Consider the following 16,572-nt stretch of genomic DNA (forward strand, 5'->3'; position numbering starts at 1 on the left):
ATACGAAATTAATCAAACATAACGAGCTAATTCAAATGAGTAAATTAATTGACAAATGTGAAGTCATCAAAATTTTGAATCAAAAACTAAAGCATTGTTATACCAACCAGTCTTGAAATTTCCAGCAACCGAAGTGCAACCTTACTCCCATAAAGTGACATACGTGAGGAAAATGGAAACTTTTTTCGGCCAATCTATATCCATTTTCTTGATTAAAAACTCCCATTTTTTTTTTTTGAATTCCACTTCAATTAAGAGCAATTTTTTTCAGAAGTTTATTGTGTCCTTCAAATAAAACAACACACATTTTATTTAATGAAAACAATTTTTTCAAACTAACTGAAGAAAAAACAGCAATAATAGCTCCTTCGAAATAGACAATAACAAAAATAAAAAAAGAAATATATCAAGGATATCTAATTTTGTCATTTTTAAAAAAATATTTTCAAAAATGAATTGACAAGTTTAAAAAATATTTTCAAAATAAATCAAAAATATAATTTGTAATGAGGGAAAAGGAAAAAGACAGAAAGAGATAGAGACTTTTTAAATATAACAGCAGCAATTCTTCACACAGTTACATTTTTTCTAAACTTTAAATTTCTGCATAAAAGTCGATGAAACCTTTATTTATGCAAAAATAAAATGGTAAAATACTTTCACGTCATAAAGTTTTTCACTTTAATAAACAAGGATTTAAGTCCATCACTGAGACAATTAATTTTTCACGGAAAATTTCGATACTTTGCAATTATAGAAATTCAACAAGCATTCCTAATACCACGGAGGCATAAAAAATAGAAGAAAACTCGGGAAGTTAGACCTGTTTATCGACAGCACCAGAGAGTTAAACATAATAACAAAAATTTTTATCTAATTTCGAAAATCAGCTTACTTGACAAAACGATATATGTGGAATTAGAGTAAGACGGATGGATAGGAAAAGATTAAATTTTCAAATTTTAATTTCGGGTCAACAATTTATCGATATTATCAAATTTAGCATTAATGAAAAGGCACACAGCTGAATTAGTACCGATCGAAAAATTGATATACTAGTTTCTTTTTTTGGATTCTCTAACCTTTCAATTATCAAAGTGTAATTTCACGCAGATCAAATTAACATATACGACAAATGCACCTCTATCAAAAAGAAAAACGAAAAAATTTTTTCATAACCATATCTTTCTAAAACAAGAAAGGGAGAGAAAGGAAAAAAAAAATAGAGAGACCAGTTATAGAATAAAGAAAATAAAATGAAGAAGACTCGCACAGTGTAAACCTGCATTAAATTTTACAGTTCAAAATAATTTCAAAAAAATAATAAATATTAAAAAAATCACGGAACAAAAGAAAAAACATCATCAACAACGAGGTATACAAATAAAAAAGAAAAAAGACTTGTACAATCAAATATAGGAAAAAAGATTACACCAAGAAAAATATTTTTGCAAAAAAGGATCGAAAAATTCAACAATTTCGAACAAAACTGATAATTTGCGCATGAAGAATTAATAATCTTCATGGAAGATAAATTATTCATTTAATTATTCAAAAAAAAAAAAAATTGTTTTTTCTTATTAAATCACACAAGCAAACTCGAAATACCATCAACATTTCACATTTGAGAATAAAACAAGCAACAAAACCAGAAATGCATGGGAAAATATGATTATAATGAAAAAAACTGCTTTTTAAAAAGAAAATTATTTCTAATTTAATCGAAATTCAGGCTAATATAGTGTAAATTTTTAGATGTGATATTCAAAAAAAGAGAAAAGAAAAAACAGAAGTCAATGAATTTTAATAATGAAATAACGAAAAAAGCAAATCAGTGATTAGGAATAAGCCAGTGACTTCTATTGACTTCTGAGGCTTTTTTTTTTCTTTGACAAAAATTTGGAAAAAAAATTTTAGTAGAGATAGAGAAAGAAGTTATTGCTGACAAAAAAAAAAAAAATAAAAAAAGAACAGAAGATACGGCCTTATGAACAAACTATTATGATGTCTAGATGAATCAAATAATGAATAAATTAATCCCTCATAAATTAACAAATTAAATTATGCTGCATTACTGTTAATTGAATCTATCATTGAAAATAAATTAAGTGGGAAAAAATCTCTAGGAAAACAATTCAGTTTTTTTTTCAAATCCTTTTCAAAGAAAGAAATGAAAGAAGAGATAAATCAATTAATTCATATCAGAATTTGTGTAAAATATAATCAAAATCATTCAAGTATGAAATGACATAAAATGTAGATTTGACAGTATTGCTGATTAATCGTATACAAAAATTTGATTCGTTTAAATTTCTCAGACGAAAAAGAGGAATTCTCAAAAAAAAATTTTTTTCCGGTTGATTTATTTTTTAAAAGAAAATCAGATGGAAAATGGTACATATAATAACACCAAATTAAAAACAAATATCAACAATAAAAGAAAAGACACCTAAATAAGAAATAAACATTTATTTTGAAGAAAAAAAATCACCGGCACAATTCACATCGGCAACCTGCCAATAATATTTGCCTTGCCGAGAGAAGAAAACAGTGAATAAAATTGCTTGAATAAACATATATGTTGGAATCACTGAGAATTAAGTTGGCCCAGCAAAATGTAATGTAACAAAGTAAAGAAAAAAGTTAAAAATAAAAAGGAAAAAACAAGAATTTCATTTATTTAAAAAAAGAACTACAATATGAATAAAAAGAATAGCAAAAAGAAGTGATAAAAATAGACTGATTGAATTTAACCTTTTTTTCTCAGTTTTGAAGAGGGAAAGAGGGAGAGTGAGAAAGAAGAAGAGAAAAATGATGAAAGTCATCAGCATAGTAAGAGAAGAAATAGAAAGATGATGGATGGTGGCAGGTTAAGTCATAAGAAAATGATAATAGTGATAATGATTAAGAAGATAATAGCAGCATGAATGTAGAACAATGATAAAATTGCGAGAAAGGATAATAAAAAATAATTAAATTATAATCGTTACCTATGCAATAGTTACTAATTCTTTTTTTCAATTACGCGACTTAAAAGGGAACCATAATAGTAAGAGAAATTATAAAACTGTGATTGAAATTTGTTCCAAAAAGCCTAAAACCCGTCAAAACTTCAGGAAAAGGAAAAAATTCGCTATTATTTGGTTTAATTTAAACATAAAAACTTTAATTATGTCATATTTTGATGAAATTTTCCTAAGAAAAGAGAAAAGAAACAAAAAAGAAGTCGCCAGAAGTGAAAAAAAGAAATTTTTATTAAAAGGTAAAATAAAAGGAAGCGCCACGAAAAATTTTCTTCATTTCATTTTTTATTTTACTTTGAACAAATGCACATGCATATATTTGTATAGATAATTGAAATGACAGTTGATAACTTATAATTTATTTGATTTCTCACCTTTCTTCTATTATCTCCTAATTTATTCTCGAATTAAAAATTTCTTTTTCTGTTTTCTTTGAATAATAAAAATACTAACAATAAAAAGAATTAGAGAAAAAAAAATAAATTTAAGTTTTTTTAAATAAGTGTTTATAGCACGATATATATTAACCATGCTATCCACCAATCCTAACTTCTCTCTTAAAACAATCAATTCGTTCCTTCCATTCATTCATCCATTAATTATAATGATAAACATGAAATTTAAAAAAGGTAGAAAAAGAGAAAAGGAGATAATAACTAAATGTATCCAACTTTAATGATGAATTAGGAGAGGAGGGGAATAAAGATGAGGGAGAGATAAGGATGTAATTTTGTCTTCTTTTCAACTTTCAAAAATAAAACAATAAAAAAAGAGAGAAAAGAAAGCGAAAAAACACGAATAAATGAACAGAATTCGCTAAAAACACGCATGCATGCATGTTTTTTTTTAACGAATCAAAGATAAAAACGAAAATTTTCAACAGAGATTCCACTAAAAAAAACATTGAGTTAGTTTGTTTGTGCTGATATTTCGTATAATTTTAGGATATAGAGTTGGGGTTTTTTTTAATGACTGAAACTGAGTGATTTAGTGGGACAATATGAAGCATTGAAAAAGACGACGGCAATGATGACAGCTATGACGAAGATACAAAATGCAAGTTTCGTATATTCGATTCCTAAGTGCATTAATTATAATAATTAGTAATACCCGATAAAATGTATTTGACAAATTACATTATGGTAGAATAAAACACTGCAGGAATCCCTGAAAACAACTAATTGTTGCACACATACATATGCATGCACACACACACACACACACACACACATACACATACATGTATAGCAAAAAGGATAAATTAGAATAAAACACCTTAGCAACAATTCAGTGACAAAAATTTGCATCAGTTAACAAAAAAAAAACAGAGAAAAAGGTAAGAAAAGAGAGAGGAAAGAGGAAATAGGATAAACTAGCATTAATTAGCAGTGCTTCAAAAATCAATTCAAAATAAAATTTTTAATTTGTAAATTTTTAAAGAGCAATATTATTGTTACTCCGTCGATATGACAGTACTGTCAGATTTCAACTTAAAATAATAACACTTCTCAAACCTTAGTCGTATCCGTGGACCTATGCACATTAAGAAAACATAAATGCTGATTGGGCTTCGCTCTTAATTGGGAATGACAGAGAACCGGAAGATGAGAGTTGCTGCTGGGTACTTGTTGGCGAGATAGACATTTTTGGAGTTCCCAGTATGAGTTCTGAATCCAGAAACGGATTATTGGTTGTTGCTGCTGTTGTTGCTGCTGCACCGCTTAGGCTCAGAGGTAGCAAAGGTGATACGCCAAATGCTGCCGCTTTTATAGCTGCAGCTGTTGCAACGCTGATAATCGGCATTTGGAAGGAAACAAGTGCCGAATTCGAGAATAATCCGGTTAGCAACGGCATTTTGGCACCGAGTAATGATGCCGGCAACGTAGCTGCGATTGGATTAACTCGGTTAGCAACTTCCGCTAGCTGCTGCAGTGATGTCAGTAGACTCTAAAGATGAAAAGATTAAAAAATTCAATTAATTTTTTCACTTGAAAAAATCAGTTAAAATTAGAAACGATAAATAAATCAATCTTATAATTTCATCTAAGATCTTTTTCATCGTCAAAATCTAGGCATAACAATGAAATACATTTTCGGAAGCTCCCATATGAGCAGGTACCATTATAATTTATACAGATCTGTAAATTTTCAATATTTTGACGGATATAAATAATCGCAATCGGTTAAGTGTATCAGTGGATTCTGCCAAAGATTCTACAACTTAATAGAATGAATATTACCTGTTGGTAAAAATAAGCATTCAGCAAATTCTGCGCATAATATTTATAGTCGTCGCTTGTAAAAGATAATGAATCGAAAGCAGCACCTACAAATGCTGCCGAACTTGTCGGTGATGATAATGTAAGTAGTGAATTTTGATTGGTATTATTATTATTTGATCCAGAAGTACCTAAAATAGCTGCTGCTGCTTCTGCTAAAGTTGATTTCGACAAATGATGGCTTAATGTCGGAGTACATGGCTGTGGTTTGAAAACTGATTGTGTCGAGATCTGGAAGTAAATTTAATGATAAGCAAATGTTTCAATAATAATTTATCATCAAAACACATAACAAATAATAATTTTATCTGTTTATGCTGTTAAAGTAAACAATGAAATTTTATTACTCACCAACAATGAATCAGTAACACTAGCTCGAAATTCATTACTACTACTATAAGTACTATCAAATGAACAGTGAGCAGGACTTGTACTTCCGCTGTCGTCACTAATTATTCCACTTCCATCCGTGAATCCATTAGTATCAGCTCTTACTGCTGAAATTAAAAGTGAAATATTTTGAGAAAAATAACAGAACACAAATTTTGGTTTTTCTTTTTGTCATGGAATAATTTCTTCTACATATCAGATTGCTGGAAAAGATAAGTGACAATTTCCATTGCAAATAGGCAGAGAAATAAATATTCAAAGATAACAAATTACGGTTTCAAACAGATTCTAATACAATAAAATGACACATTTATTTATGCATTTCTTCAAAAAATAATCAACAAAATTAATGATGTTAACCACTAAATCCATAATGCTTACTACTGGCTAACACCATAATTGTTTATTTTATATGGGCTTAGGGTAGTTAATTCATTAATTAGATTTATCATTATTAAGTCAAATTATCAAGAAGTTAAAATAAACTATTTTCACAAGATAAAAGAATAGCAAAATAAGTTTGTTTTGTTGAAATAGGACAACAGATTGCTATGCTTTTCATGCATAATTAGTATACAGTATACTGAACAAAGAGATTTCAATAATCCGTAACAGAACTAATAATGTCGCATGGATGGCTAACATTATTATTAACAAATGTATTATAGGATGCTATAACTAAACTATAATCCATCATTAGATGATTTGATAGATGGAGTAAAAAAGAAATTTAATTGTTGAAATCACTGTTTAGAAGGAGAAATAATTACCACAATTCAGGATACCATTCGCGGTACCATCAATAGACGATAAACGACCATTAAATTGGCCACCTGCTGCAGCTGCACTTGTTGATGCGCCTGAGCGATTTGTCACTCGGTTACGTCGTCGTAACATTTGTTTATCATCTAGCTCTGGTACAACTGTCCAGAAATGACCTAAAATTTGATATCAATTTAAATAAATACCGGAAAAGGGAGACAGATTTCAGCTTGTAATCTCGAATTGGAAATATCACCGACATCTGATATAACTATTGAAATTTCAAAGAAAATGAAGAAAATAGAAAAAAAGCTATAGAAAATTTAAAAAAAAAATAAAAACTAGGAAAACATTTACCAACAACACCGCTAGCAGATGTTTGTTTTAGAGGTAATTTAACGAAGCAATCATGCAAACTCAAATTATGACGTATCGAATTTTGCCAACCCCACTGATCCGGTCGTAAACGATAATATGGATGTGTCATACGGATCACCTGTAATTTGTTGACATTATCTGAAGAAACAATTACTAATAATATGTGTATTATGTTTTTAAACAATCAATAATGAAATTTATTTATTTTTTTTGCGAATGATGAAAAAATTCCCTATTATACATAAACAGTATAAAATCTGAAACAAAAACTTATTTCCTAAAATAAAATGGAAGATAAAGAAACATAAATATAGAAATCAGTGGATGTAAGCTCATCCTACAACTTTTGGATCAATTTAGGATTTTTTTTCATACAACTTGTGGTATTTGAAAATCAAGATGAAGAGAGAAAGACAGAGAGAGAGAAGAAGAGAAGGGAAAGAGAAAAGGAAAAGAGTGTTTTCTCTCAGAAATCATGACTGACAAATCTAGTTATAATTAATAAGTCATCTTACTATTATCTTTTTCATATTCCCATCAGATCTTACTATTATCTTTTTCATATTCCCATCAGACATTTCAAGACCAACTGCTATCATTTTCTGAGAGAGATTTAATCCAAGCAATAAAGAAAATTAAAATATAAAAATAAAAGTTATTAAAAAGCGGAACAAAAAGTGGAAATTTCCATGTTTTGCGTTTCTCCCTATTTCAAAATTTAAATCTAAAATTTTCCTTTTTTACTTTCAATATTTCTTAGAAAAAATAAGTATCAATAAATGAACCAAATGTTTTTGACAAACAGAAGATTTCTTTCTTTTTCTTCATAAAAAATTATAATGCTATTAGAAAAAAAAAATGAAACGGAAATCTAAAATATTTTTCTGCGATGTTTTTTTTTGCTTTGTTTTGCTTAGGAAAATCCATGAAAAGCATTTCGGAAAATCATAAAAACATATGTTTTTTTTTCCTTTCCTTCCAAAAAAAATTTTTTCTTTTTCTATTTATGACAAAAAAAAAGAAAGAAAGCATACTTGATAAATTTCATTCAGTTTTAACCGTTTTTCGGGACTACTTTCAATGGCCTCAATGATAAGATCTTTATAGCTTAAACTTGGCCGTTCAGCTTTTTCCATCGTCGCTAGTGATGGATCAGTAATCGATTTGCTATTAACGCCCGGACCTGCGGCAATTCGAATCCTTGACTCGGGAGTGGTACTAGGCTGTTCGACGGTTGACGAAGACGGTGATACGGTTGCCAACTCATCAATTAGTGGTGTAGGCTCGGATTTCACTGATCCGGTGCTTTTGTTATCTTCCTGAATATCGGACATAATACTGCTATTAGCAATATTGCTACTGTTATTGCTGATATCACTGTTGTTACTATCGCTGTTGCTAATGTTGTCACTATTGTTGTTGCTATTATTGTTATTGTTGCTGCTATCGCTGCTGCTACTGTTATTTCCCAGAACTGCTGAACCAATTAAATCCATTAATTCCAGGGCGCTACCAATATTGGCAGCTTTTTGCGGTGATGGGGGACAGAACTCCAGCGTGATAAGTCCGTTGTTTGTCGGTTCAGGAATGTAATTCTATCTGATAAAGAGGACCTGTCTCTTCGCTTGAGCAAATTACTGATTTTTCCTGAAATATTAAAAATAAAATAATGGTAATCAAATTAAATAACCTAAATGTATATTCAGAGATTGAGAAAGGGAGAGAGAGAGAGGAAGGGAAAAAAAAATTGAACACGCGTACACATTTACACAAATTCCCGGGAAAGTAATGAAAGCATTTACTTAAATGATGCTTTAGAAAACTGTCAGTTATCCAAAATTATCAGTACTTTATTATTACTCTTTATTGTCTTTGTTTTTTCAATATTCATTTATTATTATTATTAATATTATTATCATTATTATTACTAGTTAATTACTGCATTGATAAAATGTTATATATTTGTACAGAACAGAAACATGTTTGGTGGAATAATACTATGATAGTGTTGTGAAGGACAAAATGATTAATGGACAGCATTAACGGAATTAGCTGTCATGAAAGTAAAGTAAAACGCGTTCGCTATATAATGAAGCAATAATCCGAAGATGATTCACATCGCTATATTAGAATTAGTATGAATCATTACAACTAACTTTAGGATAACGATTATAATATATGGGAAATATAAATAATTAAATTATGAACGAAAAATTGATCATCTCCTATAATTTAGCAGGAAGAGCAAAACTGATTAATTAGATAATGAATTAGGGAAAATGTTTTATTCAATTAAATTAATATCTACACTTTCAATTGTGGATAACGAGAAAATAAGAGCAGATATTAACATCAAAGTCTCTTCGAGATATTTATACATTATATTTCTCTTCTTTGCGGATATGGGTTTATTATTCACTTTCAATATTGAAAAATGGAGAGAAAAAAAAAATAAGAGAAAAAGAAAAAACTTTCCCGGGCACTTTTTTTTTTCATTTTTAAAACAGAAAAAAAAAAAACGGAGAAAAGGATTGTTCGATATTTCGAGGTGCTTTTCTATTCCAAAAGTATCAATCCTTATCAAAGAAAAGCTGTGCATTAACCTGATTCGATTGTGGCTTAATTTTAAACCGACAACACAACTAATATTTAATCTTCCAGCAAAAGATGTACTTTGTTTTATCTGAAATCATGTCAAATAAACGTGTACCAGCAAAAAGTTTAATTTGAGATAAATGAGTTATTTTAATGAAACAAATAGTAAACAACAATGGAAAAGTATTAAGAGTAACATCAAAAGAATGAAAGATAAAAAAGAAATAGTAAAGAAATATGAAATAAGACATGAGGGGAGAGAGGGAGGGAGAGAGAGTGAACATAAAAAGAAGAAGGAAAGAAATTGGAGAGTAATTTCAAAGTAAGTATTGTTTTTTTCTTCGCCTTCTCTTTCTCTCTCTTTTCCTTGCTCATTTTTTGACGTTGTTATTGGAAGGACTACTTGCTTGATTGTTTCAATCCATTACTTTCGTCTTCTTATTGTAAAGGAAAAAACGAAAAAGGGAAGGAGAAAGAGAGAGAATTTGAAAAGATTTAGGAAGGGCTGAGGAAAAAAAAGGACAAAGTATAAAAAGTTGATGCAATTTTAGTGGAAAAGAGAGAGAGAAGGAAAGGGAGAGGGAAATGAATGTATAAATATGAGTATGCTGCTCGTTCAAGGAAGTACTAATATTTTTCCTTCCTACTTTCGCTTATTCAGCAAAAATATTAGAAAGAATATGATGTATTTGTGTGTGTACATATATATGTACGCATGTCCGTGTATGTGAGTGTGTGTTTCTGTATGTCAGAGTATGTGTATGTGTATTTATGTGAGAAGTTTCAGTTTTCATATTTTTCATTTGCTTCTAATGATATCTATCCAACCAACCCTTTTGTCTTTTACCTTCTACTTTTCTTGCACTTCTAGAAGAACAACTTAAGTTTGCGTCAACAAAGGACGTTATTGTTGTTGGACTGAAGTGGATGAGGAAGTAGAGATGAAGGAAAGAAAAGACGGAAAATGAAAACCGGAAAATAAGGAATCGGGAAGAGAATTTGTTGTGGGTAAAGAATGGAAGAGAGCCGAAAGCGGAAAAAACGAACTGAAATGGATGAGAGACAAAATGACGGAGGGATTAAATATACGAAACTGTGAGTGAAATAAAAATGTACAAAATGACAGAACTAAGCTAACAAGGTTCGATAGATAAAAATGGCACAAAATAGGTTAATATCAGAAGTAAGAGCACGAAGAGTGGAAAGGATATTTAGGTAACAGAAAATTTTAGATCGATTTTTGGTAAATTTACAAAAAAAGAGGATGAAAAAAACAGTAATAAAGAAAACAAAATGAGGAAAATAGATGATAATTTGGTAATTTATCGCCATTTTAACCTGTTTTATTCATCCAAATTATTTGCTTATTTACTGTATTTTACAATCTCTTTTCTTCTCTCCACCTATCTATCATTTCTTTCGAAGAAAAATGCAAGAAGAAAGGGTAGTAATTTAAATGAGAAGAAATGGAATACTCAAAAACCTGTTAATTTAAAAAATCGAATATGTTAATAGCTAACAATATTTGTTATTGTTCTAGGCAAACTTTCGAATAGTTCAAATGAAATGGATGAATGAATGAAATTATCGGCAGGCTTACACACTCACAGAAAGCATATATTTTCATCTGAGATGTAAAGCAAAAGATGTGTGAGAGATTTTTAACAAGGAAACTTATTTTCATTATATTGAAAAAGCACTTTTATCGTTTCAAATAGTTTTCTTTTCCTTCCCTTTTCCTTTACTTCCTTTTCTTCATCTTCTCTAAGTCGTTATTGCAATAAGGACATAATATCATGCCAATTATATGAATTCTGATACTTAATTTTATCGAGTATATGGAAAAGTATGAAGTTCAATAACAGCACATGAAAATTTTCGGAATAGTTTTAACATTGCCTCAAAACAATTAAAATACTTTGTAACAAATACATTTTCGTTTTCTTTTTATTTATTTATTTTCCTTTTGGTCGATGGGAGAGAGTAATACATCTAAATTTGTTATTTTTAAACTTGTTAAACAGTTAAGAAAAAAACTTTCATTGAAACAACTGTTAATAACAGCAGATACGTAAATACATATAGCTAGCTATTGATTTAAAATGACGGAAATTCTGATCACTTTTTTGAATAGCTAAAGATGGAACAAAATTACTATCAATTTGAGAAATTCGAAGGGATGAATTTAAGTGAGGAAGAAAAGGAAGTTTAAATAGTTTAAAATGATAAGTGGAACATGAAATCTTGTAACATTGTTATCTGGAGAAGAGAAAGGAAAAATGACGAAAAAGAGAAGATCGTATTTTATAATTTATAATAACAAGAGGAATGAAAAAAGTTTTTAACTTCGAAAATTATTTAACAGAAGTTAAATATATCACCATGAGTTGATTTAATCAAGTCAGCAAAAAAAGAAGCCAAGTCAAGTCAAGAAAAGAAATAAGCAGAAAAGAAATATTTCTTAATAAATAAGCAAGAAATAGAACTAAAAAATTATTTTTTTATAGAAATTCATAGAAAATGTATTGAAATGCTTGTTCCATTACATCAAATCATTAGAAGTGGGAAAACTGGCTAGTGTAATGTGAATTTCAAATTAAACAAAATATTAAACTTTCATCATTTTTTCTTCTCATTTCAATAATTTATCATATCGTTTCTACTTGTTGTTTTAAACGTTTTTTAACCTTAGATATGCTAATATGCTAATTTTTTTGACATTTGTTAAAATCAGATAAATTTAATTCAATTTGAAAGAGTGGGGACAAAAAATAAGAAAGCAAGGACAAAAAAACGACCTTTAGAAGGAAAAATAGGATAAGGACATTATATTTTCCTTAATATTAAAAGATATTTCATATTTCAAATGAATATTATCGAGACTTCATAAAGCTTAGTGAGATGCAAAAAAACTATGTGAAAACAACTGAACCATGAAAATTGAATACGCGAAAAAAATCATTTAATTAAGGCAAAACATTTTTAATTTTGTAAATGTCCTAAAAAAAGTTGGTTCGGTTCGAGCAATCATGATTGATTAACTATTTTGCTTTTGAGCCAAAATCAAAATGATTGAAATCTTCATTCCTGCCTTTTCTTCTTTTTCTTTTTTAAGTAGATAAGTAAATCTGTTTAGTTAGAAGAAAAGTTGGCTTTAAACATAAATGAGTAAAAAAAACTAAAGTGAAAAATATCTAATTAAATATAAATGGATATACCTAATTACAACTTTCACACATTTCGCACAGAATGGGTAAAATATGTGTGTAAAACTATTTAAGTAACAGATTAAGAACAAAAAAGCAGAAATATTATTAAGGTAAGAATTACTTCACATCCATATTCTTTCTTTTTGCTATTTATCTATCGTTTCATTTTTAAAATAATTCATTTCCAGAGTAATACATTTGTTTTCGTTTGCAGAAAAAATGAAAACACAGAAGTGACAATAAGCATTGATAGTAGCACAATAGTTAAAGAAATGATTCTATTGTTATAATTATAATTACAATTATTATTATTTATCACTGTCATTTATTATCATTATTATTGTCATTAATATTATTATTATCATTATTATTATTAATTATTATCATTTATTATTATTGTCATAGTAATCATTATAGTATTTTTTATTATTGTAGTAGTAGTAGTGAGAGAGTGAGAGTGAGTAGTTAGCAGTAGTCATAGGAGTAATATTGATAGTAATAACATAAAAAAATAAACATATAATTTATGTATCTCTATGTTGGAAGATAGCAACATTTCGTGTATCAATAATCATTCGATCTCAATCAACAATAAATAATCCGAAAATGTTGGCATGGGATACGACGGACTGTTGTTTGGTCTTCAGACTTTTTCCAAATGGATCAGTGAAGTCCAGTTGCCCAGTCTAGTTCAGTTCACACTCCAGTCCAATGTTTCCCTTCCTTTGCTTTCATGAGGAAAATAAAAAAAAAAGATGAAGCATAAAGAGTGGGAGGAGATAGGTTGACTAAATGAAACACACGGCTGGTTGTGCGGTGATGTTGGGCGCTACCCCCTCAACATATCTTTTTTCGTTTGTAGATTTTATTGATGAAATATATTATGAAAGCAGAACCCTCGTGCCATACCCCTCCACCACCACCACCTCCTCCTCCATCACCATCTCCTCCTGTCACCCCATCTTTTACCCATTCATTCACCCATCTATCCATTCCTTTCTCCTTTCCTTCCATTTCACAATCACTTTTAACGATAGCAAGACAATAGCATACTAACAACTACACACATACACACACACACACACCTATATATACACATACTTTTAAATTTTTGCTATTTTTAAAGACTAAAGATTAAAAATGATTGTCGACACAGCCGTTGTAGTTAGTTATTGTAGTAGTTTATCTGTGTATAATCTCTCTCTCCTCTTCTTCTCTCCGCCTCTCTTTTTCTCCCTTGTCATCATTTAAATGTTTGTATACATATTTTTTGTACAACAGCATTCAAGACGAAATCTTTTTTGTGGAAAAGAAATTTGTAATTCTTCTTCCTCTCTATTACTTTTTACTCTTTTTTCATCATCCCTTTCCTTTCTCTTTTATCTTTTAATATCTTCCTTGTATATGAGTTTCGCTCTTCCTTTTTTCTTTCCCTCTTATCATTGTCATTCATTATCACTTAATCTTCTTATTTTGTTCATTTCTTTCCTTTCTCATTTCATTTATTTTCTTCTCTTCTTATCTTTTTCCCTTCCTTATTAAGCATATTATCATTTTTGATTTCTGCCTTCTTATATACTTTTTCTCCCTCCTTCTCTCTCTTTCTTTCTCTCCTCTCATCTTTACTCTTTGTTAACCTGTTGTCTTCAGTCTTCTCCCTTAATCGAGAAATTTCGCATAATACTTTTCCCCTTTCGCTTTTTCAGAATATATACACATATCAAACATATTTATAAACCATTTCAAGTCGAGAAAATAAATCCTTTCACTTTTACCTCTCTTTCCTCTCTCTCTTTTCCCTTATGTTTCTTCCTCCCTTCTTATTATCTATTCCATCAAAAGAAAAAAATTAGTAACTAAAATTTGTGCAAACCATAATAATTTTTTTAAATTCATCAACAAAATACATATGAGAAGTTACATGCAGTAATACCTACATTAGTTCATTATACCTATTACAGTAATCGTTTGTTTAATTTATATTTTTAATGTCACCTTATATACACGATAAAATAAAACGAAGGGGGGAAGATAGAAAGAAAGAGGAAATGAGGGAGAAGGAAAGGAAAAAAAGCGAAATAAGCAAAACTTCGATTGGGAAGGGAAATATTTCGAAATAAGGATTTTTTCTAAATTGCCTGAAATTTTTGAGTGTTATTCTCGATTCTCGGGAACTGTACAATCCTAATATCCTAATAAACATCCTAATAAACAAAACCATTAATTATCATCATTGTCGACTACGCTCGTTTAACCAAGATCAACTCCTCCAATCTTCTTCTTTATTATAAATTTCTTCTCTTCTTTTACTGCTCTGTTTATTAATACTAAGTTTGCGAAAAATAAAGACTTATTAATCCTTCTACTGTATTGCAAACAATTCGAATATCAACCAACAAACAACCTTTCACGACAAAAATTTTTTGGTGCCACGAGCCGGGAACATGTCAAGCCACATCATCGCAAGCTTTCAACTGGCAAAGGAAAGGTTAGTCAGTCTTCTTAAAGAAGTAAATCAACTGGAGATCAGATCTCCAGATCCAAGTATGACAATAGAAGAAAAGGAAGATTTTTATGTGATAAGAAAAAGAGTGTTAGAAGATAAACTTCGAAGAATCCAATTATGCGTAACTACGCTTGAATCTATCAACGATAAATGGTTCACATATACTCAACAAATCGTCACGATGAAAAGAAGAGAAGAAGAGGAAGAAAAATACAAAACAGTAACAGAAGGTGACCAAGGAATATTTCAATTATTACACGAAGGAAAGGAAGCTGTAATAACACTGACAATGCACAAGGATGAAGTCGACCAAAACTTAAAACAACTCTCAAAAGAGTTGACGAACAAACAAACAAAAGAAGAAGCAAAATTTACTCCTTCTTCAAATATTAATGTAAATCTTCCTCATTTATCGCTCCCTACTTTCGATGGAGACCCTAGACAATGGCGACAATTTTGGAGCAGTTTTAACGCAGCAGTCCACACACCAGCGATTCCAGAAATACAAAAATTGAATTACTTGTACTCATGTCTTAAAGGAAAGGCTCTACAAGCAATATCTGGATATGATATAACTCCAGAGAATTATGAAGTTATCAGAAGACTGCTCAATGAGAAATATGGCGATCACTCAATAGTAACAACATTACTCTACAACGAACTTCAATCAATTAAACGAAATGAAAGATAATGGATTGGAACAATTGAAAATATAGAACGAGTACTACGCCAGTTAGAAGCTCTAGGAGAAAGCCTCGAACATTCAAATATTGAAATCTTGATCGAGAGCAAGTTGCCATTATGGATATTAAATAAAATATATAAACACAAGAAGAAGGACATGCCTTGGTCAATTCTCAAACTAAGAAACTTTTTAACAAGTTTAGTTAATGTGAATGAACAGATTAGAAACTGTCAACATTCACTCACTCAACTCAATATTAAATCTACAACTACCAAACCGGAACAAAAACAACGATACAATCCCGGAGGAACTTCAGCATTGTCGACAATAAAAGATAATCAAAATACTTCGAAAACTACAACAACGAAAAGACGACCATGTGTATTCTGCAATCAAGATCATTGGGACAGCGATTGCGTGAACTACACAATTCTCAATGCTCGGCTTAGTCGTCTCAAAGTGTTGAAGAAATGTACTATTTGTCTTTGTCAAAAAACAATGTTTTTATTGCAGAAGCTCACATAATAGTGCTTTATGTAATAAAAGGAATTCACTTTCTTTAAACAATACAATGTCTCAAAGAAATGGAGAGCATGAAAGAATTGGACCTTCGAAACGAAAGGATTGTTCAACTTCTCTCTATAACTCCACATTAACAACTCGATCCAAACAGACAAAGGAAACCTTACTTTTATGTAAGGAGATAAAGGTTTTTAATCCATCACAACCTCAACTACAACAAAAT

General features: G+C 29.8%; 3 protein-coding genes and 1 further gene across 4 annotated transcripts; 1 reads left to right on the plus strand and 3 right to left on the minus strand.

Moving 5' to 3' along the window:
• Positions 1-4,565: 4,565 nt before the first annotated feature.
• Positions 4,566-8,328, minus strand: Bma-fkh-9.1 (Fork head domain containing protein; the record flags this gene model as incomplete). The annotated part of the gene is made up of 6 exons (XM_001892645.1): positions 4,566-4,970; positions 5,264-5,533; positions 5,654-5,799; positions 6,463-6,630; positions 6,812-6,950; positions 7,867-8,328. 6 exons carry the CDS (start codon positions 8,326-8,328, stop codon positions 4,566-4,568), a joined length of 1,590 nt encoding a protein of 529 aa, XP_001892680.1.
• Positions 8,329-9,671: 1,343 nt separating this feature from the next.
• Bm16256 lies at positions 9,672-9,817 on the minus strand. The gene has a single exon (XR_006228058.1). The product of XR_006228058.1 is annotated as a pre-microRNA Bm16256 (primary transcript).
• Positions 9,818-13,217: 3,400 nt separating this feature from the next.
• Bm8985 (Uncharacterized protein) lies at positions 13,218-13,650 on the minus strand (the record flags this gene model as incomplete). Its single annotated transcript, XM_043082967.1, has 2 exons — positions 13,218-13,322; positions 13,546-13,650. 2 exons carry the CDS (start codon positions 13,648-13,650, stop codon positions 13,218-13,220), a joined length of 210 nt encoding a protein of 69 aa, XP_042938901.1.
• Positions 13,651-15,080: 1,430 nt separating this feature from the next.
• On the plus strand, positions 15,081-16,352 carry Bm17182 (Uncharacterized protein; the record flags this gene model as incomplete). The annotated part of the gene is made up of 2 exons (XM_001892644.2): positions 15,081-15,734; positions 16,047-16,352. 2 exons carry the CDS (start codon positions 15,081-15,083, stop codon positions 16,350-16,352), a joined length of 960 nt encoding a protein of 319 aa, XP_001892679.2.
• Between the last annotated feature and the right edge of the window lie 220 nt (positions 16,353-16,572).

The sequence above is a fragment of the Brugia malayi genome, assembly GCF_000002995.4.
Source record: "Brugia malayi strain FR3 genome assembly, contig: Bm_046, whole genome shotgun sequence".
Lineage (NCBI taxonomy): Eukaryota > Metazoa > Nematoda > Chromadorea > Rhabditida > Onchocercidae > Brugia > Brugia malayi.